Source organism: Podarcis vaucheri (assembly GCF_965113315.1).
Source record: "Podarcis vaucheri genome assembly, chromosome: 17".
Classification (NCBI taxonomy): Eukaryota; Metazoa; Chordata; class Lepidosauria; order Squamata; family Lacertidae; genus Podarcis; species Podarcis vaucheri.
In genome coordinates this window covers 35,954,868-35,978,986 of record NC_138755.1, presented here as the reverse complement: position 1 = coordinate 35,978,986, position 24,119 = coordinate 35,954,868, and the positions used below count along the sequence as shown (strand labels likewise).

Here is a 24,119-nt window from a genome sequence, read left to right as displayed (position 1 = left end):
GCATGTCCCTTTGGAGAAACACTTTGGGAAACAGGATAAGGAAGAACTGCAGGGATAAGAGCTTAAATGTGGTTGTTTCCCAGCCGTTCTCTTCTGTGTGGTTGCAAGGACGCATTGATCGTAGGGCATTCTACAGGAGTTGTTACAGCATTTAGCACCAACGTATTTTATAGCGCTATTGCCCTGGATTAAGAGTGACAGGCTGACTAACAGCAACTATTTGCTAATCTTTCAAGTATACAGATGAGAGAAGCAAGAACAGAGAGAGCAGGGGGAACACCCAAGGAGATTTTAGTTAGGCTAGCAGAAGGCACTGGATATTTATTTACATACTTACTGTGGTACCTCAGTTTTCGAACATCTCGGAAGTTGAACATTTCGGTTTTCGAACACCAAAAACCCAGAAGTAAACACTTCAGTTTTTGAACGCTTTTTGGAAGTCAAACATGCTATGCGGCTTCTGTATTGAGGTTTCCGTAAGTCAATGTTTTGGTTTTCGAATGTTTCGAAACTTGAACAGTCTTCCGGAACAGATTACGTTCGAAAACTGAGGTACCACTTTACAGTGGTACCTCGGGTTACATATGCTTCAGGTTACAGACTCTGTTAACCCAGAAATAGTACCTCGGGTTAAGAACTTTGCTCCAGGATGAGAACAGAAATCGTGTGGCAGCAGCGGGAGGCCCCATTAGCTAAAGTGGTGCTTCAGGTTAAGCACAGTTTCAGGTTAAGTACGGACCTCCGGAACGAATTATGTACATAACCTGAGGTACCACTGTACGTACTTACTTATTTCCACGTTGATCACTCACCTTTCCTCCCTAACAAAGAGCAGGATAACTCACAATAACGCAATTACATAGAAACTAAACAGCCCTATAAGCCATTGCAGACAGCAATGAAAGCAGCAAAAGAGTCACAAAACTACCATTCCAAAGCTTACATCCATGTTTCCCAAACAGTCTCTGTCAGGGAACTGACATCGGAGCTAGAGGCAGAGGGAAGGCTCTCAAATGATGCTGGAGAAGGGCCCAGCAGGGAGAGAGGCAGCTCCGCAGATGGGGAAGCAAATCAGTGCAACACCAGGGATATAGAGGGGCTGATGGGGGAATCGGCGAGAGGGCTCCAGGACTCTTCACCGGACACCAGCGGGGAGAGCACAGGTCCTCCGCTACCCACGCCCACCCTGCGCAGAAGACTTCCATGCAGAGAGAGTAGGAGGAGACTGGGTGTCAAACAACTTTTATGTTGGAAAAGATTTAAGAAACGCCCACTGACGGATTCTGCTAGCGACTGAGGCAGCCATGAAGTGAAGGGCTGCCCAGACTGAAAGGTTTAGCAAGGCAACAAAGCCTGGAGAGGCGGCAACTTACGCACGAGCAACCATACACATTACAGTCTCCCTCCGACTACACTTCCCATCACTCCTGACCACTGCTCCTGCTAGCTAGGGATGATGGGAGTTGTAGTCCAAAAACAGCAGGAGACTCTAGTTTGAGAAACACTGGCCTACGTGAAGAAGAAAGTCATTGCATGTACGCAAGTGAAGAAGGGGACTGCCTGATTTCTCTCTCCAGGGAAATCCAGAGTCAGTTAAATTCAGCTCCGTTGCTCCGAGCTGATACGGCTCATCTTGTCTTGAGCCCAGCAGAGTATTCCCAAAGTCCGCAACGAAAGGATGAGGCAGGTATGGTGCTACATTGCTAAGCTTTATTACTAAGCTATGCTGAGAGCATACAAATATACACCTTGTCTCTGTGAGAAGCAGAGAGCAACTCCGACAAAGAAACGACAGAACAAAGAAAACAGGAAACCAGTAAACGCCACATCCCGTCTCCCTTTCCCGTGGGAATCCAACAGTATCTGAACTGTGGAATGAAAACACAGTCCTGTGACTACTAGCAGCTGCTCAGTGAGAGAAACAGAAACTAACATGTGCCACCACCAAGGAAGCCCTGCTTTAGACCCACACTCTTCATGCTGCTTCAGTCTATGGGACCCCAAGAAGGACATCTTCCCCCAGATTGAAGATTTTAGGTCAGAAGGTAGTTGTAAAGATGCTCTTTCAGGTATTTAGTTCCCAAGTCATGTAAGGCTTTGGGTGTAGCACCTTGAAATGGTAGGTCATTGTGCTGGGTTTCCACCAGCATTGAGAGAGAGCTCAAGGGAAGCAGAAACTGAACTGAAGCTGGGGAGAGAAAAGAGAGTTTGGTTTTGCCTGTTTTTAAAAGACTCCGATGGCTCTCGAGTGTCACAGATCCATGGAACCTACCATATTTTTTGCTCTATAATGCTCACTTTTTCCCTCCTAAAAAGTAAGGGGAAATGTGTGTGTGTCTTATGGAGCAAATGCAGGCTGCGCAGCTATCCCAGAAGCCAGAACAGCAAGAGGGATTGCTGCTTTCACTGCACAGCAATCCCTCTTGCTGTTCTGGCTTCTGGGATTCAGAATATTTTTTCCCCTGTTTTCCTCCTCCAAAAACTAGGTGCGTCTTGTGGTCTGGTGCGTCTTATAGAGTGAAAAATATGGTAAGTGATAATCAACAAAACTGAGAGCATATCAGTCTGATCTAGGGACTATACCAGGTGAGAGGACTTTTTTTGGAAGATGGAGACAATGAATACAAAGTCTAGACAAAACTTATAAAATAAAGAGAGCAAGCTTACAATAAGAGGAGGGCAATCAAAATGGTCAAAGGCCTGGAAACGATGCCTTATGAGGAACGGCTAAGGGAGCTGGGCATGTTTAGCCTGGAGAAGAGGAAGTTAAGGGGTGATATGATAGCCATGTTCAAATATATAAAAGGATGTCACATAGAGGAGGGAGAAAAGTTGTTTTCTGCTGCTCCAGAGAAGCGGACACGGAGCAATGGATTCAAACTACAAGAAAGAAGATTCCACCTAAACATTAGGAAGAACTTCCTGACAGTAAGAGCTGTTTGACAGTGGAATTTGCTGCCAAGGAGTGTGGTGGAGTCTCCTATTTTGGAGGTCTTTAAGCAGAGGCTTGACAACCATATGTCAGGAGTGCTCTGATGGTGTTTCCTGCTTGGCAGGGGGTTGGACTCGATGGCCCTTGTGGTCTCTTCCAACTCTATGATTCTATGATAAGGCAACCCAAGGAAGAACCTGAAGTCAAATTGCTGTAGATGCATTTTGATTATTTTATTTTTACCATGAAATTAACGTGCCCTTAAATATGTATATCCTGATCAAGCTAAGGAGAGCTGCAGGCCTAGGCAGGCTTGCAGGTGTGGATAACTTACTGGGAACGACAGGCAGAAATCGGTTTTGGATACAGATACACATCCAAATGCACATTCCTTCTTCCGCCCCCGTGGCTTTGAATGGGATTCATGTTCCAATGTGCTTTCAAAATGTGCTTCCCCACCTATGGTCTTGCACAACTAATTGCGTACTAACACCTTGTTTACATGTAGCTGGACCTGGAGCAGGGCCACTAAGAGCAGGAAACGAGGCAGAGAAGCAGCGCGATCGTATTGTAAAGACAAAGTTGGAGAAATTGTGCAGAAGCTCGGCGGGTTCCTCGCATCGGCCGCCTATGCTTTCCAGCTCTCTTTGCTACATGGCACCACAGTTGAAGAATCGTCTACAGTGCAAGTTAAAAATGTAGTGTATTATAGAGCCAGTGAATGAATGAATGAACTTTATTACAGTCTCAGACCAGGATTAAAAAAGCATATAGATAAAATAGCAGTTAGGATTTTTTTAACCGATAATTGTTAGAGCAAATGAGGACAAGGAAACAGGCATAGGATAAAACATCTGGATAAAATACAAGATTAAACACGGATAATGGATGGATAAAAACTGATAATTAAAACAGATAAGAACTAAAAACAAACAAGGACACGCAGTTAAAACAACTGTAAGAGCATAAGAATTCAAAGACTCGCAGTTAAAACAACTATAAGAGGCTGCAGAGTAAAAGCCTCTTAAATAGAGGACACTCACAACATTAAAAACTGCTGTGCAGATATGGTTAAAACAGACAATTAAAACAATGTAAAGCACTAAATTTAGCAACAATGTACAACAATAAACTGTCCCAGGGAGTTGACTCAGAGTCACCTATGGAGCCATTTTTGGAGCTTTTCATGCCGGACTATTTTGAGTTGGGCGATGGTGTGCGCCTACAGATCTGTACACAGAATCTGGCGACCATCCAGGTCATCTTCTGATCTTTGCCTAACAGCAAAAGGTCAAATTTTTGCTTTTGTGGGAGGTTGGCGAGCATCACCAGTAGGGGATCCAAGATCTTACTACGTGCCTCTTCAAAAAAGAGACATCTAAAGAACAAGTGTTCTGGGCTTCCTATCTCTCCCAATGGGCAGGTGCAAAGTCTCTGAGCATACGGGACCCTCCTAAAGGCTCCATCCAGGACCAGCGAGGGAAGAGCTGAGTTTCTGGCGAGTGTAAAGAGCCAGTGGAAAAGCTGAAAACAGCGCCATTGAAATCAATCTCCTTACTAGTCAACTGTCTGGAAGGTGATTCTCTTACTATAATACTTTGGAAAAAATAGTCAAGGTCCAGAACATGACAGAGGTTTCACCCTCACCTCTGCCTGCAACATGAGCACTAGGGTTATAACTTTTTTACTTTAAAAAAAAAAAAAAGATTTCCTGTATCATAAAAGGATGAACTTTTGCTTAGAAACACTGAAAAAGGGAATAATTCTTCTCAGTTGTGAAAAATGACCACCTCGAAATGAAAACTTGGAATCACCATATATGTACTGTTACTACTCATAAGTATTAGCATTTTTAAAAAAAGCTTCATGGAACTGTTTGGAACTTTTACAGCTGTCTGGAAGTTCCTAAAACTGTATTGGAGAATCACTGTAAGCGGGAGCCATCCATGCTCCAGATACCAAGAATAATCAGTGCACAGAATGCGCAGTTAAAGTGATGCGGGGACTTTATGGTGCTTGCAGCAGAAACAAAAACAAACTGCAACCTTGCTTTATTCTAAACAATAGAAAACTTGCAAGCTCTATTTCTTCTTGTACAGTGGTACCCCGGGTTAAGAACTTAATTTGTTCTGGAGGTCCGTTCTTAACCTGAAACTGTTCTTAACCTAAAGCACCACTTTAGCTAATGGGGCCTCCCGCTGCCGCCAAGCCGCCGCTGCGCAAGTTCTGTTCTCATCCTGAAGCAAAGTTCTTAACCCGAGGTACTATTTCTGGGTTAGCGGAGTCTGTAACCTGAAGCGTCTGTAACCTGAAGCGGCTGTAACCCGAGGTACCACTGTATTATAATACCTGCTGTGCATATTACATAATACATTATACAGTTACATATACAAAAATCAATTTATTGATTTCGGGATGACCATTTTTCCAAAAGATTTGTTTTTAGGCAAATGTTCATCTAACTAAGCCTCAGGAACATGAGGTTGTAAAAAAAGTTGTAACCCTAGTGAGCACTTTGAGCAGTGCCAGCCCAGAGGACATCACAGTTTAACCACCTATCAGAAAACAGCCAGAGAAGATTCCAGGTGAACTTTACAGATTATTATTATTATTATTATTATTATTATTATTATTAGCCGGGCTCACCAGTAAAATTACAATAAAAACATAATGGGGGCGGGAACCATTTAAAATACAGGTTAAAAATACAATTTAAAATGCAGCCTCATTTTAATAATAGCCCATAGATCAAAACCATAAGGGGAGGGAAACATAAAGGTCAGACTGAGTCCAAACCAAAGGCCAGGTGGAACAGCTCTGTCTTGCAGGCCCTGCGGAAAGATGTCAAGTCCCGCAGGGCCCTAGTCTCTTGTGACAGAGCGTTCCACCAAGTCGGGGCCAGTACTGAAAAGGCCCTGGCCCTAGATGAGACCAATCTAACCACCTTGCAACTTGGGACCTCCAAAATGTTGTCATTTGTGGACCTTAAGGTCCTCCACGGGACATACCAGGAGAGGCGGTCCCATAGGTACGAGGGTCCTAGGCCACATAGGGCTTTAAAGGTCAAAGCCAGCCCCTTAAACCTGATCCTGTACTCCACCGGGAGCCAGTGCAGTTGGTATAGCATTCCTTCAAACAGAAATCTAACTGGTCACAGGGCAAGTATAATAACGCTCCCAGCAGGGCAGGCAGTTGTTTGCTAACAAAGAAGGTGAACAGAAAGCCAGGCATCATCCGAATGAGGGAGCTGCGTTAAGATGCACAGATTTCCCTACAGTCAACAACGAAGCAGCGATCAGGAAAGAGATTGCGCTCCTCTGCTTCTGGGTCAAGGGCTGAGAAACCCAGGCAGCTAAAATATGAGCAGGTGATTCGGCTGCACATCCATCCTGCCGTCAGCTTCAAATGACACTTTGTACCCAGATTCAAGGAGTGTGAAATGTAAGGTAAAGGTAAAGGGACCCCTGACCATTAGGTCCAGTTGTGGCCGACTCTGGGGTTGCGGCGCTCATCTCGCTTTAGTGGCCGAGGGAGCCGGCGTACAGCTTCCGGGTCATGTGGCCAGCATGACTAAGCCGCTTCTGGCGAACCAGAGCAGCGCACGGAAATGCCGTTTACCTTCCCGCTGGAGCGGTACCTATTTATCTACTTGCACTGGTGTGCTTTCGAACTGCTAGGTTGGCAGGAGCAGGGACTGAGCAACGGGAGCTCACCCCGTCGCGGGGATTCAAACCGCTGACCTTCTGATCGGCAAGTCCTAGGCTCTGTGGTTTAACCCACAGCGCCACCTGCATCCCAGTGTGAAATGACCCTCCAGCAAACAAGCAATCTTGAGCCTGGTGTTTTCTCCTTTCTGGCATTTATAGATAGAAAATCCCCTTGGGCTAGGTGGGGCAGGGGGCTTCATTTCATAACTCATAACTCTGAATTGGCCACATATCCATTTTTGGCATTGCTGCTGCTGCTGCTACTGCTTTCCTTTATGCTAAAGAGCCTTCCAACAGGCAAACAGCCATTGCCTCGCAAATGCAGGAGGGAGATTTATTAACACGCAGTGCCACACCACGCCGTTTGACCCCAGCGACCCCTCTCCATTACTCTGACACCTCCTATCCACATAGTTTCTTAACCCTGCCATGCTCCTGAGTGTATTTCTCCCCAAAAATCAGTTACACTGTGGTGTCCTCTTGCGGCCATTCAGCATTATTGCAACCAGAGGAAACTTCATATAAGACCAATTTTTATTAAAGATTTTCTTGGTTTACCAAATTACGTGCATTATCTTTTTTTTCAGGTTGCAATGTTTTTTCTACAGATCAGTTACATTAGATATGAGACATTAGTGTAGTATTCAGTGTAAGGTCGGGAAAGAAGAAAGCAGGGAGGGGTGGTGAAACTTCTATTCTTTTATATAGTGTACATGTGGGGTTTTGTGTTGGCGTCAACTGGGTAGGTGCTCTTTCTATTCGCTTACTACATTTCCTTGGTAGCGAGAGGGATTGGGGCTGCCAGGGTATGGTTGGTTGTCTGTGGTTAGTTGCAGTGAGATTTGTTTGCATTGGGGGGTGAGATTGTTGGGTCAAGTAAGCCATATTGATTCATATGGGACATGGGTGGCGCTGTGGTCTAATCCACTGAGCCTCTTGGGCTTGCCGTTCAGAAGCTTGGTGGTTCAAATCCACACAACGGCGTAAGCTCCCATTGATTTGTCCCAGCTCCTGCCAACCTATCAGTTCGAAAGCACACAAGTGCAAGTTGATAAACAGATACCACTGCGGTGGGAAGGTAAACGGCATTTCCGTGTGCTCTGGCTTCCATCACGGTGTCCCGTTGTGCCAGAAGCAGTTTAGTCATGCTGGCTGCATGACCCGGAAAGCTGTTTGTGGACAAACGCCAGCTCCCTCGGCCTGAGAGCGAAATAAGCGTTGCAACCCCATAGTCACCTTTGACTGTACTTAACAGTCCAGGGATCCTTTACCTTTGCAGTGGTACCTTGGGTTACATACGCTTCAGGTTACATACGCTTCAGGTTACAGCCTCCGCTAACCCAGAAATAGTACCTTGGGTTAAGAACTTTGCTTCAGGATGAGAACAGAAATTGCACGGCGGTGGCACAGCAGCAGCGGGAGGCCCCATTAGCTAAAGTGGTGCTTCAGGTTAAGAACAGTTTCAGGTGAAGAATGGACCTCCAGAACAAATGAAGTATGTAACCAGAGGTACCACTGTACTTTTTTTTACCTATTGATTCATATGCTGTCAGTGAGTTCTTGTTGTTAAGTTCGTAGGGAGCCTGCACTCAGCTCTCACCTGTGGCTCCTAGAAGCTGTCAGGATGCAACAGCAGCCACACCCTGGGAAATGGCTTCGACTGGCCAGCTAAACCAGGTGAGGGTAGCTGATGGGTCTCAACCCCTCAGTGAGTTAGGGTCTTTCCCTGTGTGTGAAGACAGGCTCTGGCAGATTGACCAGATGAGACCAATAGTGAGTCCAACAGTCAAGAAGGCAGTTTCTGGACATGCTGTGGAAGGAAGTGAGGGGCAGATGAGCCTCATCAACCTGGGAAGGTAGCCCATCTAGGAGAAGGAAAACTCTGGTCCTAAACCTCAACTGCCCTGCAGGATATCTTCTGGAGAAAAGGCTAAGGAGTAAACCCTACACAAATCCAGAGTGGAGCCCCTAAGATGGCTGGATATTACCTTGTATGCCTCCTTCCAGCAATTCCTGCAGCTAAGCTGGTGCCAAACCTATTGCTCTGCTTTCCTTTGGACCACATCAGTGAGACCAAGAGGAGGGTCTTGTTGCCTGGGCAGTCCAGGGCCTCCTTACACACTGCCCAGGCTTTCACCCCAGAAAGGTCACTTTGGTGCTGCTATCAGAGTGGTTTGCCTTCACCCCGGGAGGTGCACCCCATTGTCTCTCAAGACAAATGGATGCCAACCACCAGGAAGAAAGGGGAAATGGTCCGAACCCTCTCAGCAGGGCGCTGGAGCAAATAACTTATACCAAATATTTGTATGTTTGCCGTATGAACCTTCATTTTGCAAGCTTAGAGAGACATGCCAGAACATTTTGGATTGTGTTTGTTTTGGAACAAGGGATCTAGGTAATCCATTGGGTCATCTTGTGCAGAACACCAGATGATGCAACAGGTTGACTAGATCTTAGCTTACTTTTTTTTTTTTTTACTCAGCTGAACAAAGGCCTGACCACTTTTTATCAGTACTGTTTCATACTGGAAATGAGAAATTAAAGCAAGCTTCCTCCAGTGTAAGGGAAAGCTTCATGGGTTAAATTTCAGCAGCAGGCTGCTGTCAGGATATAGAACCAGTTGAAAAACAAGCTAGCAACCTCAATTGTACAGTTTTTTAAAGCACAGAAAAAAAACCCCTTTTTTGGCACTGTGAACTAATATGGCAGCTATTTATGGATTATGAATTAATGCACAACAAAAGTATTGACTTGGACAGTTTAACCACAGTCAAAAATAGAACTGATAATTGTCTGAACCATTCCTTAGCTTGCAATTCCTTGCTTTTGTCCATTGGAATTTTGGGGTGGAATATTGATAGAGGCTTCACATGGAGAATGTACCAACTGTTAAATGACTGAGTAAGCATCACAAGAGGGGAAAGTGCCTTACTGCCCCCTGGTGTTTTTTATGGTAAATACAAAGATGGGAAGACGCTCAGCCTTCACTCTTGCTGCATATGACTGGATGTTTTCTAGATTTATTACAAAGTGCATGTACAAAGAAAACCCATGTCCAAGAATAGAGGCTGAAGCTCTGTAAGAGGACAGTCATCATTTTTACAAGTCGTTTCTCTGGTGCTGGGAAAGACAAAACAGATCTGGGAAGCACCACATTCTTAATTAGGTTTTAAGGGAAAACAGATATTTGTTGGCAGCTGAGGTTAAGAGCTGTTTATGGATCATAATTCTACTTAAATTACATATTTATCATGCCAAACGTAAGCAGAAGTTGCTACTTTTGCTTCCCAGTGGATGCATTCCTATTTAAACAATGTGCCATAGTTTGTCACATTGTATGCTTTTTACGTAGAAGTGGAGTGATTTGCACCCATATTTCACGTCTACTGTGTTATCTTTATAATCTAGTAAAGGTAAAGGACCCCTGGATGGTTAAGTCCCATCAAAGGCAACTATGAGGTTGCGTGCTTATATCGCTTTTAGGCTGAGGGAGCCGGCGTTTGTCCACAGACAGCTTTCCGTAACATGCGGTCAGCATGCGTAAACCGCTTCTGGCATAACAGGACACCGTGACGGAAGCCAGAGCACATGGAAGCGCCTTTTACCTTCCCGCTGCAGTGGTACCTATTTATCTACTTGCACTGGCGTGCTTTAGAGCTGCTAGGTTGGCAGGAGTTGGGACAGAGCAACGGGAGCTCACCCCGATGCAGGGATTCGAACCACCGACCTTCCTATCAGCAAGCCCAAGAAGCTCAGTGGTTTAGACCACACACTACCCACATCCCTTATATTCTAGTACCAAAAGCCAGATCTTAAGCAGCAGTGCCAAGGCACTTCTCTAACAGGGAAGAATAAATCCAGAGCCACAGTTTGAGATGCAAATTGGTTTACTTTATCTTTGACATGAAGTGTTTACTTTTGTTCAGTGGTCAAGAAGCTTGAAAGATAACAGATCACCATAAATTCCATGAGGCCTAGGTAAGTCCTAGTCAACACCAGCTAAAGACGCCCTGGGCTAAAACTAGATGCTAACCAGCTGTTTGCTGTTAACGTCTAGATTAGTGTTTCCCAGACTTGGGTCTCCAGCTGTTTTCGGACTCCGACTCCAATCATCCCCAGCTAGCAGGACCAGTGGTCAGGGATGATGGGAATTGTAGTCCCAAAACAGCTGGAGGCCCAAGTTTGGGAAACACTGGTCTAGATGCATCCTTTTCTAGATATTAATGCAAGCAGGAGAAGTGACCCTGAACCAGTCCTTAGTCAGGTAGCATCCATTCATTTGTGCTCTGTTGAGATTGGTTTGGTGCTTTGCTGGAAAACTGCATTGAGCAGCCTCTATAGAGGTCAGCTTGGCACCGCCATAGGAGATGGGCCAAACTGTTTCGGAGGTACAGTTTTTGTCACCTGCAAGCTGCTAAGAGAACTGCACTGCTTCACATTTTAGTTAGCAAGTTCTGCAACAAAGAGGCCTCAACAACATTGAGCACTGCTGAGCTCTGTGTAACTGGGGAAAACTGAAGCAACTTGGCCACGGATTGCAGGTTAGGCTTGATCGTTCAAAGCACTGGATCCAGGCACTTCCATCCTTCGGACATCTGCCTCCGATTCCTTCACAGATGGAGGCACCTCTGCTGCTTGGGATTCGGCCAAAGGTTCAAGAGGAGAGGCCTCTTCTGGGGAGAAGGGCCCCACAATCCAGTTCAGGGGTGTGGACTGCATCACGTACTCCAGGACCTCATCCCCAGCCTGCCAGATTTTGCCCATTGTTTCCTGGCGCTGCATCAAAAGGCCACTAGGAAGCTCCTGGAATGACTTGGCACTGGAAAAAGCAGCCTGCAGCTCCTCCATGTAGCTGTAAGCTTGCTGTACCTTTTCTTGGAGGGCTGCAGGGAGACCCCGCATGTTGGCCAGGAGGCTCTGGCAGGCAGCCTGAATCTGCTGGGCAATGTTGCGGGACATGCCTAGAGCCTGGGATTCCATCTGCAGGAGAGAAAGAGGTGTTAGTAATAATAATAGTAGTAGTTGTTATGTACTGAAGTTCTCACCCTGGGCCAGCAGGGGGATACTGTAGATAGTTCAAGTCCACATATGCAAATAAGGGATCGAAAGTGACGTTCAGTGATTGGATAGTTACAGAAAGTGGTTACTGTTGCGTTGTAGTGGAGCTCTATATAAGCAAGCTGGCTGAACCCTTCAGTTCAGTTCTGTTCTGGCCTGTGAATAAACAAGAGCTGTTTGAAGAATTGCTGTGTCGTCTGATATGTTCACCCACAACTTAACAGTAGTAGCAACAAAACAACGAAGAAGAAGAAGAAGAAGAAGAAGAAGAAGAAGAAGAAGAAGTAGAAGAAGAAGAAGAAGAAGAATTATTATTTATACCCCGTCCATCTGGCTAAGTTTCCCCAGCCACCCTGGGTGGCTCCCAACAGTGGATCTCAGTGTCCAGGCAGAACAATGTGGGTGGAGACGCTCCTTCAGATATACTGGACCGAGGCCGTTTAGGGCTTTAAAGGTCAGCACCAACACTTTGAATTGTACTCGGAAACGTACTGGGAGCCAATTTAGGTCTTTCAGGACCAGCGTTATATGGCCACATTCTGGATGAATTGTAGTTAGGACAGGGATGGCAAACTTTCAGCAGATGCATCAGGCAATGGGGTTTGGATATGGCACAGAGCAGAGCTTGGTCAGCTGAGAGCACTGCAATGAAAGTCTTCAGTTCTTCTCATTTTCTGAACTTCACTTACGTTTTTTCCCATCCACACAAATCATAAAGTAAGCAAAAACTTTAACTTCCGTTTAAAACTGGTGCTGATAGTTTGATTATCCTCCGTTCAGACCATATTGTAGTTTTGTGTTTTATTTTTGCGGCTCTTGCCCTACCTGTGATTCAGGCATGCTCTCCAAAACCCAAACAATATGAGAATATTGTTATTCATCCTGATCTCCCTTTAGCTACCACATAGCTGTCAACCGTCCCTTATTTGGCGGGAAACTCCCTTATCCCAGCGCTGTGTCCCACTGCTGTCCCTTAAATTTCCCAGGTTTCAAAGGAAGCAGCTCCTCTCCCTCCCTCCCTGCTGGCCAGGGAGGAGGGAGGCTCCAACTGTGTTGCTTGGCTGTGTTGCTCACCCAATAAGGAGTCTAAGAACGACTGGGGGGTGGAGCTTGCATGCCTTGTGCCGATCAAATCGGCCGCGTTGCCTGGGGACCCACCTTTGCTCAGCGCTTCCCAGCGGAGAGGTGACGGTGGTTTTCCTTGCTGCATCCCCTCTGCTGGGTTGCTGCGCTGTGGGAACCACCGCTTGAGGCTTCGTTTGGCTGCTGACTGGGCTTTCTGCCTTTGGCTCCGAGGGGCTCAGAAGCTGAACATACCTGTGCCTGGGAAAACCCTTATTTTGGCTGCTGATCCCTTACTTTCGAGGCTGCTGGTCCCTTATTTTCAAATCTGTAAGTTGACAGCTATGCTACCATGATTTACTTAGCAGGGGCGCCCCATCCAGGCTATGGTCTGCTGAGCTTTGTCACGAGAGCAAGCCATCCTGTGTCCTGATGGGCCCTTCTCTGGGAAATGCATTGAGGAAGCCAAGAACACAACATACCTCTGCTGGGTTCTCTCCAGTGGAATCGCTCTGTCCCAACTGCTTCTTGCTCCACTCCAACCACTTCTGCCGCAGTTCTTCCTGCCCGCCTTGATCTTTCTGGTCTGTGTGTCTGGCAAATGCAATCTAGGAAAATAGCAGCGAGAACATTAAGAATGTTTAGAATAGAGAGATACTTCCAAGCGAAACAGTAAAAAGCAGAAAGTCTCTCAAACGAAGCTCAATGTGACTGACTCTCCCAAAGACAATCACATCTTACATTTTGGGAGATACTTTTGCCACACAAATAAAATGAACCAGTCTGCTTAGGCAACAGAACATGGCGTGCCTTGCTGATCAGGCAACCGACACCCAGGGTGGATTTGCACACATGGTTTTTAACATTAAGAGGGGTTAGGGAAGGGATGGCGCTATGGGTTAAGCCACAGAGCCTAGGACTTGCTGATCAGAAGGTCGGCAGTTCGAATCCCCACGACAGGGTGAGCTCCTGTTGCTCGGTCCCTGCTCCTGCCAACCTAGTAGCTCAAAAGCATGTCAAAGTGCAAGTAGATAAATAGGTACCACTCCGGCGGGAAGGTAAACGGCGTTTCCATGCGCTGCTCTGGTTCGCCAGAAGTGGCTTAGTCTTGCTGGCCACATGACCCGGAAGCTGTACACCGGCTCCCTCAGCCAATAAAGCGAGATGAGTGCCGCAACCCCAGAGTTGGCCGCGACTGGACCTAATGGTCAGGGGTCCCTTTACCCTTTACCTAGGGAAGGATGGTGGTAACGCAGGTGGACATCAGATGTACCGCATTTAATGTTCTTAATGCATTATTAAAATGTAACACCAGAGGGCGAAGCTGATGTACCAGCAGCATTTTGACAGGGGAAACAAGGTAAGAAAACCGCTGTAATTTACAAGTATGCCCTGTGACGTTTTAGAATGATATATATCTAATATCGTTCTAATAATGTTAAACAGGTCACTGTAGATCCAGCCCCTCTGGAAAGCTCAGGAGCAGGACCTGAAAGTTGCCACCCTTCAAGTGAAAGAACATGTACGGGACTGGTTGCACTATTGGCAGATAAGTAATATGTTTAAAAAGGAGGTGAAAGAAAAAGGGTATGAGGAAAAGGATTCGAAGTTCCAAACAGAAATTGTTAATAATGATCGTAAAATCATATCAAAAATGTATAAAATCCTACTAGAATGGCATACGATGGATGAGGAGGTGAAAGAGGTAATGATCCACTGGGCCAGAGATCTAGGGTACAGTATAGAGCTGGAAGAGTGGCAAAAGATATGGAATCAAAATCTGAAATTCACAGCATGCATAACACTAAAAGAAAATGCCATGAAGATGGTATATAGATGGTACTTAATACTGGTTAAATTGGCCAAAATGTATAAGATCTGTAATAAATGCTGGAGGTGTAGAGAGAAAGAGGGCACGTTTATGCATATGTGGTGGGAATGCGAGAAAGTGAAGGGTTTCTGGGGAAAAATATATGATGAAGTAAGGAAAATGCTACAATATAGCTTTGTTAAGAAAGCAGAGACCTTTCTACTAGGGATAACCAGAAGGGAAATTAAAAGGAAGGATTTCAAACTTTTCCAATATGCAATAACTGCCGCGAGGACGCTGATAGCTCAAAGGTGGAAACAAGAACAAGTACCGACTCTGGACGAATGGAGGAATAAACTAATTGATTATGCGGAATTAGACAAACTAACGGGGAAAATTAGACTTCAAAGAGACCATAAGTTTTTGGAGGATTGGGGAAAATTTAGAGAGTATTTGAAAACTATATGTGAGGAGAATACAACGCTAGTGTGTTTTAAAGAGGCTTTGTGAAAAGTGAGGAATATCGCAAAAATGTAAATAAGGATATAAAGGAATTACTTAAAGGTGATACTATATATTAAGAAATGTGTAAATAGGAGAATTATTATGGATGACTGTCAGAGGAGTGGAGGGAGGTTCAACAAACTAAAATACGTGATGTGGAAAATGGAAAGATGGAAGTTTTTATAGAAAATGTAATAAAAAATATTTGCAAAAAAAAAAGTAGCAATAGTAAAAACACCAATAAATTATCAATAAAAAACAGTTGGTTTAAAAAAACACACAACCCAGCACATTCCAAAAAAGAAAAGAAAAGAAAGAAAGTTGCCACCCTTCACCCATTATGTCCCACAACATTGGTGTTCGGGGGCACCACATCTGAACAGACAGACCCACCCCCTTCAGCTTCAATGGTCACTTAGTGATTTGAGTATATTCAGGGAAGTTTTTAATGTGTGACATTTTAATGTACTTTTAATCTTTGTTGGGGGCTGCCCAGAGTGGCTGGGGAAGCCCAGCCAGATGGACAGGGTACAAATAATAAATTATCATTATTAAACTATTATTATTAAAGTTGCAGTGTCCTCTTTTAAGTTATCAAGGCTGGTGGACATCACATCTGGAATTGACAACCCTGAGCTAAAGGTATGTGCATTGTGCAACTGAACCCAGCACATTTCCCCCCCAAAAAAAAAAACCAACAACCCCAGAGGGCCAGAGTTGCTTTTGTTAACCTGGGGTTGTTTTGGACTACAACTCCCATCAACCAGCACAACCAGCAGCCTCTGTATCATGCAGCCATGCCAGGTGGCTCTGGTGGGAGTTGCGGTCTGCAACAGCAGAGGTTAGAGAAGGTTGACCTAGAGCAAGCACTACCAGAGACTAGGAAAGAGCTTATACCAAGTCCATTGCTTGCTGGATCTGGGACAGAGTCTCCTCCATCTCCTGCTTGGTTTGGCGCAGCTTGCCCAGGGTGTGCTGGTAGGCTCTCTGGCGCACCCTGTTGGAGAGGGAACCCAGGCGCACATAGTAACTCCGCTGCTGCCTTTGCTTCTCAATGGAAGAAGAGGTCTCTGTCTCCTCCACAGCAGCTGCAAGAGTAGCTGAAAGGAAGGCATTACACACTTTAGAACTTAGCAAGCCCTGGAAACATGCAGAGCACCCTAAATATTGTCGGTGCAAATACAGTGGTGCCTCGCAAGACGAAATTAATCCGTTCCGCGAGTCTCTTCGTCTTGCGTTTTTTTCGTCTTGCGAAGCACGGCTATTAGAGGCTTAGTGGCTATTAGCGACTTTAAGAAAAAGGAAACAAACTTGCAAAAACTCGCAAGACGTTCCGTCTTGCGAAGCAAGCCCATATGGAAATTTGTCTTGCGGAACGACTCAAAAAACGGAAAACTCTTTCGTCTTGCGCGTTTTTCGTCTTGCGAGGCATTCGTCTTGCGAGGTACCACTGTATACATATGCATCCTGGAATTCCTGCATTCCAAGATCCAAGTTCGGGCAAGTACTTTTGGGTGGGAGAACCCCAGCAGAGATATAAAGTCACAAAATATGCAGCAAGGTAAAGAAATCTAGACTGTTAAAGCTTTAAAATATGTCCTTCAAAGCGAGTTCCAATATGCCTGTTAGAAGCTTCTTTCCAAAGTTTCCCTCTTCCCCCAGCACAGGGACAGACCACACATTCGGCAAGTTAAAAATGGCTTACTTACAAACTCTCGAAAGGTCAGATTCAGGTGCTTTAGAATAGTTGCACAGGCAGCAAAACTTAGTTTACTTACAAAGTGGTAAAAGCTCCTAGATTCTTGGTATAGAAACTCTAGAGTGGCTGGTGAGAGCCATGCGGTATGAGCAGGAGCAACTAGCTCAAACCTCTTCACATACGGAAATTTTCAGATAGACTGAGATTACAAGAATGAGCTTGATTACCCATTTCCTCCCAAGGCAAGGCCTATTGACATTTGCTACCACGCCTCCCTCTGGCTTCCAAAGAGCTCTCCCACCCACGAATTAAGCAAAGCTGGAGAACAGCAGGAAAGTCACAGAACAATGCACACATTTGCTCAGTTCTGTTTTAGTGCAGAATGTGGATTGCACGGATGGAGAATTTTAGTTTTCAGATTGTGGGGGACCTTGCAATAGGAACCGGCACAGCAGTGGACATTGTGTGGCTAATTCAGCGTAGTTCTTCTACAACTGCGCTTAAAGGTAAAGGGACCCCTGACCATTAGGTCCAGTCATGACCGACTCTGGGGTTGCGGCGCTCATCTCGCTGTATTGGCCGAAGAAGCCGGTGTACAGCTTCCGGGTCATGTGGCCGGCATGACTAAGCCGCTTCTGGCGAACCAGAGCAGCGCACGGAAACGCCGCTTACTTTCCCGCTAGAGTGGTACCTATTTATCTACTTGTACTTTTGAACTGCTAGGTGGGCAGGAACAGGGGAGCTCACCCCGTCGCGGGGATTCGAACCGCCGACCTTCTGATCAGCAAGCCCTAGGCTCTGTGGTTTAACCCACAGCGCCACCCACGTCCCTTCTACAACTGTGCTTAGAAGAGACTAAATAACACTGATGTACATGCATGAGCACGGCACAGACCACGGGCACTCGCACGCAGGTAGAGGCGGCTAACAGACAAGCGTCGACTGACCTAGCTCCTCATCAGACATTGGGAGGTAGTGGTCCACCATCTCCCCAGACTTCCCCATCACAGCCTCAACGGCACTGGAGGCCATCTGGCCTATGCTGGAGCCCATCACAGTGTTCATGCCACTGGTTAGCGCAGACGTGGTCATCTCAACACTCCCTCGGACAGCTTCTTTAACCAGGTCCAGCATGCCAGGGGCCACGTCCTTTGTTTCGGCAGCTGTTTGGCAAACCGCTGCTGCTGCAACTGTCTCCATAGATGACGCCGTCTCCTTTTTATCTGGGCTCCCCTAGGGAGGGAGAGAAGCAATCAGCATTGGGGCAACCTAGCAAAACTTGTTCACAAAAGTAGCTCTTAAAACTTTCCGTATTCGTCTGCCGCCCACAGATAAGCCTTCAAAGATGGACCACATTGCATGCAGCCTACATCCGAGCAGGAAGGTATTTGGGGAAAGTGTTACAGGATTCAGTGTTTTGGCAGAGAATACATAGGAGACTTCGAGTAAAAAGGTAAAGGGACCCCTGACCGTTAAGTCCAGTCACAGACGACTCTGAGGTTGTGGCACTCATCTCGCTTTATTGGCCGAGGGAGCTTCCTGGTCATGTGGCCAGCATGACTAAGCCGCTTCTGGTGGACCAGAACAGCACAACGCTGTTTACCTTCCCGCCAGAGCGGTACCTATTTATCTACTTGCACTTTGAAGTGCTTTCGAACTGCTAGGTTGGCAGGAGCTGGGACCAAGCAACGGGAGCTCACCCCGTCGCGGGGATTCGAACCGCCGACCTTCTGATCGACAAGCCCAAGAAGCTCAGTGGTTTAGACCACAACGCCACCCACGTCCTGGTGCACATCTGTAAATAAACATCAGGCACCCAGAGCCCAGCAGAAACAGATGGACATCTACATCAGATTCCTAGAAGCAAGGTGAAGCCTAAAGCCTCTCCACTGAGTCCTGCTTAACTTACAGCTCTTGTCCTCCAGCTTGAGGTTGCTTAGCAACAACTCCTCCTGACTCAGGGATGGGGAACCTAAGGCACTGCCAGACCCTGCTAAATTCCAGCACACATCAGCCCCAGCCAATATGGCCAATGGACCGGGATTATGGGATCTGTAGCCCAGCCAACCTCTGGAGAGCCACTGGTTCCTATGCTAGCTGAAGGTCATCACCTAGTGAGAGTCTTCCAGCCTCCAAAGACTATTCATGTTCTTTTGTTAACCTCCTAGCCATCAGGACCACCCCATTATCAGATGGACAAATTCATAATAGGGACCAGGTGAAGTCTGGACAGTGGTTACCTGATCAACTGGTCCTTGAACTATCAATTCCTTTTCCTCCACTTTGTCCAGATCTCGGCTGTTCTGCACATCTGCTGCTGGATTTTTTAAAAAAATAGATAATAAATAGTTGTCGTTGGCACAGTGCAATTTTAGACAGTTGCACCAACAACAATAGATGCTCTTATTACGTCTTATATGTTATGTACAGTTATTGTTTTATTGTATTTGGACTTAGATCTTTGTGTGAACGGCTTTGAGCATGAATTTCCCTGTGGGAAATGTGGTATATATACTGACAATGACATTTGTTTTGTGATGTTTCACTGACCGTTTAATATTGTTCTGCAACAGAAGGTAAAATTTCATGTGGTCATTAGATTTTTGCAAGCTAATTTCCACTCCTTTTCTCTCTGTGGAACTTACTACCACCACCATGAACTTATGGGGACACTGGAAAACACTCCACAAAGGGTAGGGATAGGTGAATATATTCATTTTGGGTTTTTTGCAGTTTCATGTTTTTTTTCAATCTTAAGTTCAATTCCCTACATTTCCACATCAGTTTTTTATCTTATTTTTTAAAAGTTCTCATAAAAAATCCATCAGCATCACTGGGCAAATTTCTCCTACTACCTTTGCCTAACATACACATGGTTGCAAAGCAATTTCTCTATATTTTGGAATGTCGCTCGCACTAATATAGGCATTTATATGCATGCTTTACCACAAAATATACACTTTTGGACACACAGCTGGGGGGCTGCACTGCAAAATTTGGACACGCCGCAATTTTGAAAGACGGTTGTGTCTCAGTTCAGGTATTGTTTCGGAAAATGAAAAAAATAGTTAGTTTGCCTTTAAATGGGAACAGAATTGAATTTCTCTCCCCATCCCAAAGAGCTGGCCATTTACTCACTCTGAGGTTTGCTGAAAAGAGGCTGCATCCTGCTGACTGTGGCCGAAGCAATTGTCCTCATCCCCGTCTCAGCCGCATCACAGAAAGATTTGAAGACCGGAATGTTCTCTTTGATTGAAGAGTATGTGGTGGAGACCATTTCGCAAGCAGCACTCAGGGAAACCGAGGCCACTCTGCTCACCAGGTTCTAGAAGCAAAGGAACGTGAAGCAGACAAGGCAACCGGTGTCAGCAACCCAAGGCCAGGGGGCAGTCAACAAAGACTCCATTTGAAACCAACCCCTCTCTTGATATGCGACTGACCAGCAGAATTGGGAGTACATGGGTTTAAGGGAATGAAACTCTGTAGATTAGGAATGAAGAAGCCTTGGTCCTCTAGATGTTGTTGCTAAGGCAGAATCTAGCCAGTTCTTGTCTGACTCATCTGTGTTAAGTATAATTGCTTTAATTCACACAGAAATGAAAGATGTATGTGTATTAATGAAGATTTAAAATGGAAAATGGCTAACATTGGGCTTTCTCCCCAGTTGTTTTCAAAAGGACACTGAACTCCTCAATGGGTTGCTGAATATTTGTTGATTGTCTTCTGTTACTCTAAACCAGGCTTCCTCAAACTCGGCCCTCCAGATGTTTTGAGACTACAATTCCCATCATCCCTGACCACTGGTCCTGCTAGCTAGGGATCATGGGAGTTGTAGGCCAAAAACATCTGGAGGGCTGAGTTTGAGGAAGCCTGCTCTAAACTACTCTAACCTTAGATCAGGTGCAAAGGTGTTGAATTGCAAATCTGCCATCTTCAAAGGGTGGTGGCTGATATTGTTTCTCTGAACCCAACGGAGAACGGAAGATGTAAATGAAGCTCTCAAGGAAAACAGCACCAGGGAATTGGATGCTGTTAACGAGAGACCTTTGTTTATAGGTCTGTTTGGATTACAGTGGTACCTTGGTTCCCGAACTTAATCCGTTCCACTTCCGAAATGGTTCAAAACCAAGGCATGGCTTCCGATTGGCTACAGGAACTTCCTGCACTCAAGCGAAAGCTGCATCGGACATCCGGCTTCCGAAAAACGTTCACAAACCAGAACACTTACTTCTGGGTTTGCGGTGTTCAGGAGCCAAAACGTACGAGTACCAAGGCGTTCAAGAACCAAGGTACGACTATAGTCCATATTTTCTAAGATGCTGAGCTTGCGCTGGAAAGCACAAGGTATTGTATGGATATTTGGAGGGGTATCTTTAATGCTTATGTTCTGTTTTGTAAAGAGTTATGCTAGTAAAAATTGGATAATATTTTTATGGGCCTGGACAATGACTCCTTCCAAAAGGAGTCAGTTTTTATTTTTCCAGCCGCTTCAAACTGCACAATATTAAGATATGCAACAACTTGTGCTGTGTTGCTGTTGCTACTCCACTCAGCAGACTGAAGGCAAAAGCCTTCCTAAGGCAGAGGGAGGAGTGTCCTATGTATTGTAGAATGAGCTTTGGAGCTCAACTCAGAGCAGCGGCGTAGCGTGAGTTGTCAGCACCCGGGGCAAGGCAAGTAATTTGCGCCCCCCCTAACCTGGGGCAAGGCAAGTAATTTGCGCCCCCCCCTAACCCCTAACCTGCCGCATCAGGTGATCTGAGGCGAGTTGCCGCTGGCGCTGCCACCCAAACGACGCCGCTTGCCCGGAGGAGGAGGGGGGCAGAGAGGCGAGGAAAATGCAACATGGCCCAGCAGCTGCAGCAGCACCAGCGGAGGCGGGGCTGTGAGGAGGGGCTGCCTGGTGCGTCCTCTGCGGCCCTGACGCGCGGGGACTGCGACGAGCGCTGAGAGCCGCTGCCTGCCGGATGCCTTCAGCCCGGACGCGCGCACAGCTCGTCGGTTCCGCGAGACATGCGGCTCTGCTACAGCCTGCGCCCGAGGCTCTTCGGCGACTCCAGAGGCAGCGAGCGCGCCCCCCCAGATGTTGCGCCCGGTGCGGCCGGCCCCCCTTGCACCCCCCACGCTACGCCACTGACTCAGAGCATCAATGGTTTCTCCCATCAAATGACCATCACCAAGATCTACTCACCTGCTGGTCTTCATTGTTCTTGCAGTCAGAAGCAGCTTTGTTTTCTGATGCCATGGCATTAACTAGGTTGCTCTGGAAAGAACAAGCAAGACCAACATTACCTATCCTCTCTTAGACTGGGTGTGTCCATACCATATATTGAAAGCACACAATTTCCTCCAAATATTTCCTGAAAACCAGTGCTTTTTTTCTTTTAAAAAAAAGATGTTTGGGGCACTCTCATTTTGATTCAAGAAAATCACCATTTTATAGTTCAAATCGGGGGAAATAAATACAGTAAATGAACAAAAGTGCAAAGATTCACAAAATGTTTCGGGGTACGCATACCCCTGCACTCCCCCCGAAAAAAGCACTGCTAAAAACTATGGTTTCTTAAGGGTGCTGTGAAACTACAGCTCCCAAAATTTAAACGCAGCTTTAAGTGTATTGTGCATAAGCTGTATCGGGTGGGACTCCCGAAGCAATTAAAAGATATACGCCATGCAAAATAATTTCCCATAAAGCAGTACCTATAAAGCATGCAAGAGATCTAAAAAAGAATGAAGAACTACAACAGCTCCCTTTGTTTTATTTCCAGAAGAGTTAACTGCCCTTAACTCTCTTTCTCCGAATCTTCTGTAGGAGAAAAGAATTGCTTGGGCTTTGCTGGACGAAGGACCCCACAACTGGCGCACTGTGACTGAGAAGGAAGTCTTCATAGCTCAGTCGGTAGAGCAGGAGACTCTAAATCTCAGGGATGTGGGTTCAAGCCCCACGTTGGGCAAAAGTTTCCTGCATTACAACGGGTTAAACTAGATGACCCTTGTGGTCCTCTCCGATTCTATGATTCCCTACTTTCACGGTTGTAACTGAGAACCCACAATTTAAACTCACCTTTGCTGCTTTTCATAGACAAGGCCTGTGTGGTGCCATTCAAGACAAAAGACACAAAGTTGGGTAGCCTTGCGGTCTTCCCACAACTTTGTTACTTAGTCTGAGTGTGGGGTGTTTGGAACTTCTTACTGCAGGAGCTTAAACTGAAGAAAGTAGGAAAAACCACTGGACAGGTAAGATACAATCTAAACCAAATCCCTTATGAACACACAGTGGAAGTGAGGAACAGGTTTAAGGATTTAGATTTGCTGGACAGAGTGCCTGAAGAACTATGGGTGGAGGCTCGCAACATTATACAGGAGGCAGCAACTAAAACCATCCCAATGAAAAAGAAATGCAAGAAAGCAAAGTGGCTGTCCAACGAGGCCTTACAAATAGCGGGGGAGAGAAGGCAAGCAAAATGCGAGGGAGATAGTGAAAGATACAGGAAATTGAATGCAGATTTCCAAAGAATAGCAAGGAGAGACAAGAAGGCCTTCTTAAACGAGCAATGCAAAGAAATAGAGGAAAGCAACAGAATGGGAAGAACCAGAGATCTGTTCAAGAAAATCGGAAATATGAAAGGAACATTTCGTACAAAGATTACCATAATAAAGGACAAAAGTGGTAAAGATCTAACTGAAGCAGAAGACATCAAGAAGAGGTGGCAAGAATACACAGAGGAATTATACCAGAAAAATATGGATGTCTCGTACACCCCAGGTAGTGTGGTTGCTGACCTTGAGCCAGACATCCTGGAGAGTGAAGTCAAATGGGCCTTAGAAAACACTGCAAATAACAAGGCCAGTGGAAGTGATGGTATTCCAGCTGAACTGTTTAAAATTTTAAAAGATGATGCTGTTAAGGTACTACACTCAATATGCCAGCAAGTTTGGAAAACTCAGCAGTGGCCAGAGGATTGGAGAAGATCAGTCTACATCCCAATCCCAAAGAAAGGCAGTGCCAAAGAATGCTCCAACTACCGCACAATTTCACTCATTTCACATGCTAGCAAGGTTATGCTTAAAATTCTACAAGGAAGGCTCAAGCAGTATGTGGACCGAGAACTCCCAGAAGTGCAAGCTGGATTTAGAAGAGGCAGAGGAACCAGAGACCAAATTGCAAACATGCGCTGGATTATGGAGAAAGCTAGAGAGTTCCAGAAAGACATCTACTTCTGCTTCATTGACTATGCAAAAGCCTTTGACTGTGTTGACCACAGCAAACTATGGCAAGTTCTTAAAGAAATGGGAGTGCCTGATCACCTCATCTGTCTCCTGCGAAATCTCTATGTGGGAAAAGAA

At 45.8% G+C, this 24,119-nt stretch overlaps 1 protein-coding gene across 1 annotated transcript; it reads right to left on the bottom strand.

The window, feature by feature from the left end:
- Positions 1–13,163: 13,163 nt before the first annotated feature.
- LOC309522609 (perilipin-3-like) lies at positions 13,164–22,017 on the bottom strand (the record flags this gene model as incomplete). The annotated part of the gene is made up of 6 exons (XM_082206000.1): positions 13,164–13,367; positions 15,971–16,173; positions 17,720–18,005; positions 19,013–19,089; positions 19,911–20,097; positions 21,964–22,017. 6 exons carry the CDS (start codon positions 22,015–22,017, stop codon positions 13,164–13,166), a joined length of 1,011 nt encoding a protein of 336 aa, XP_082062126.1.
- Positions 22,018–24,119: the final 2,102 nt, after the last annotated feature.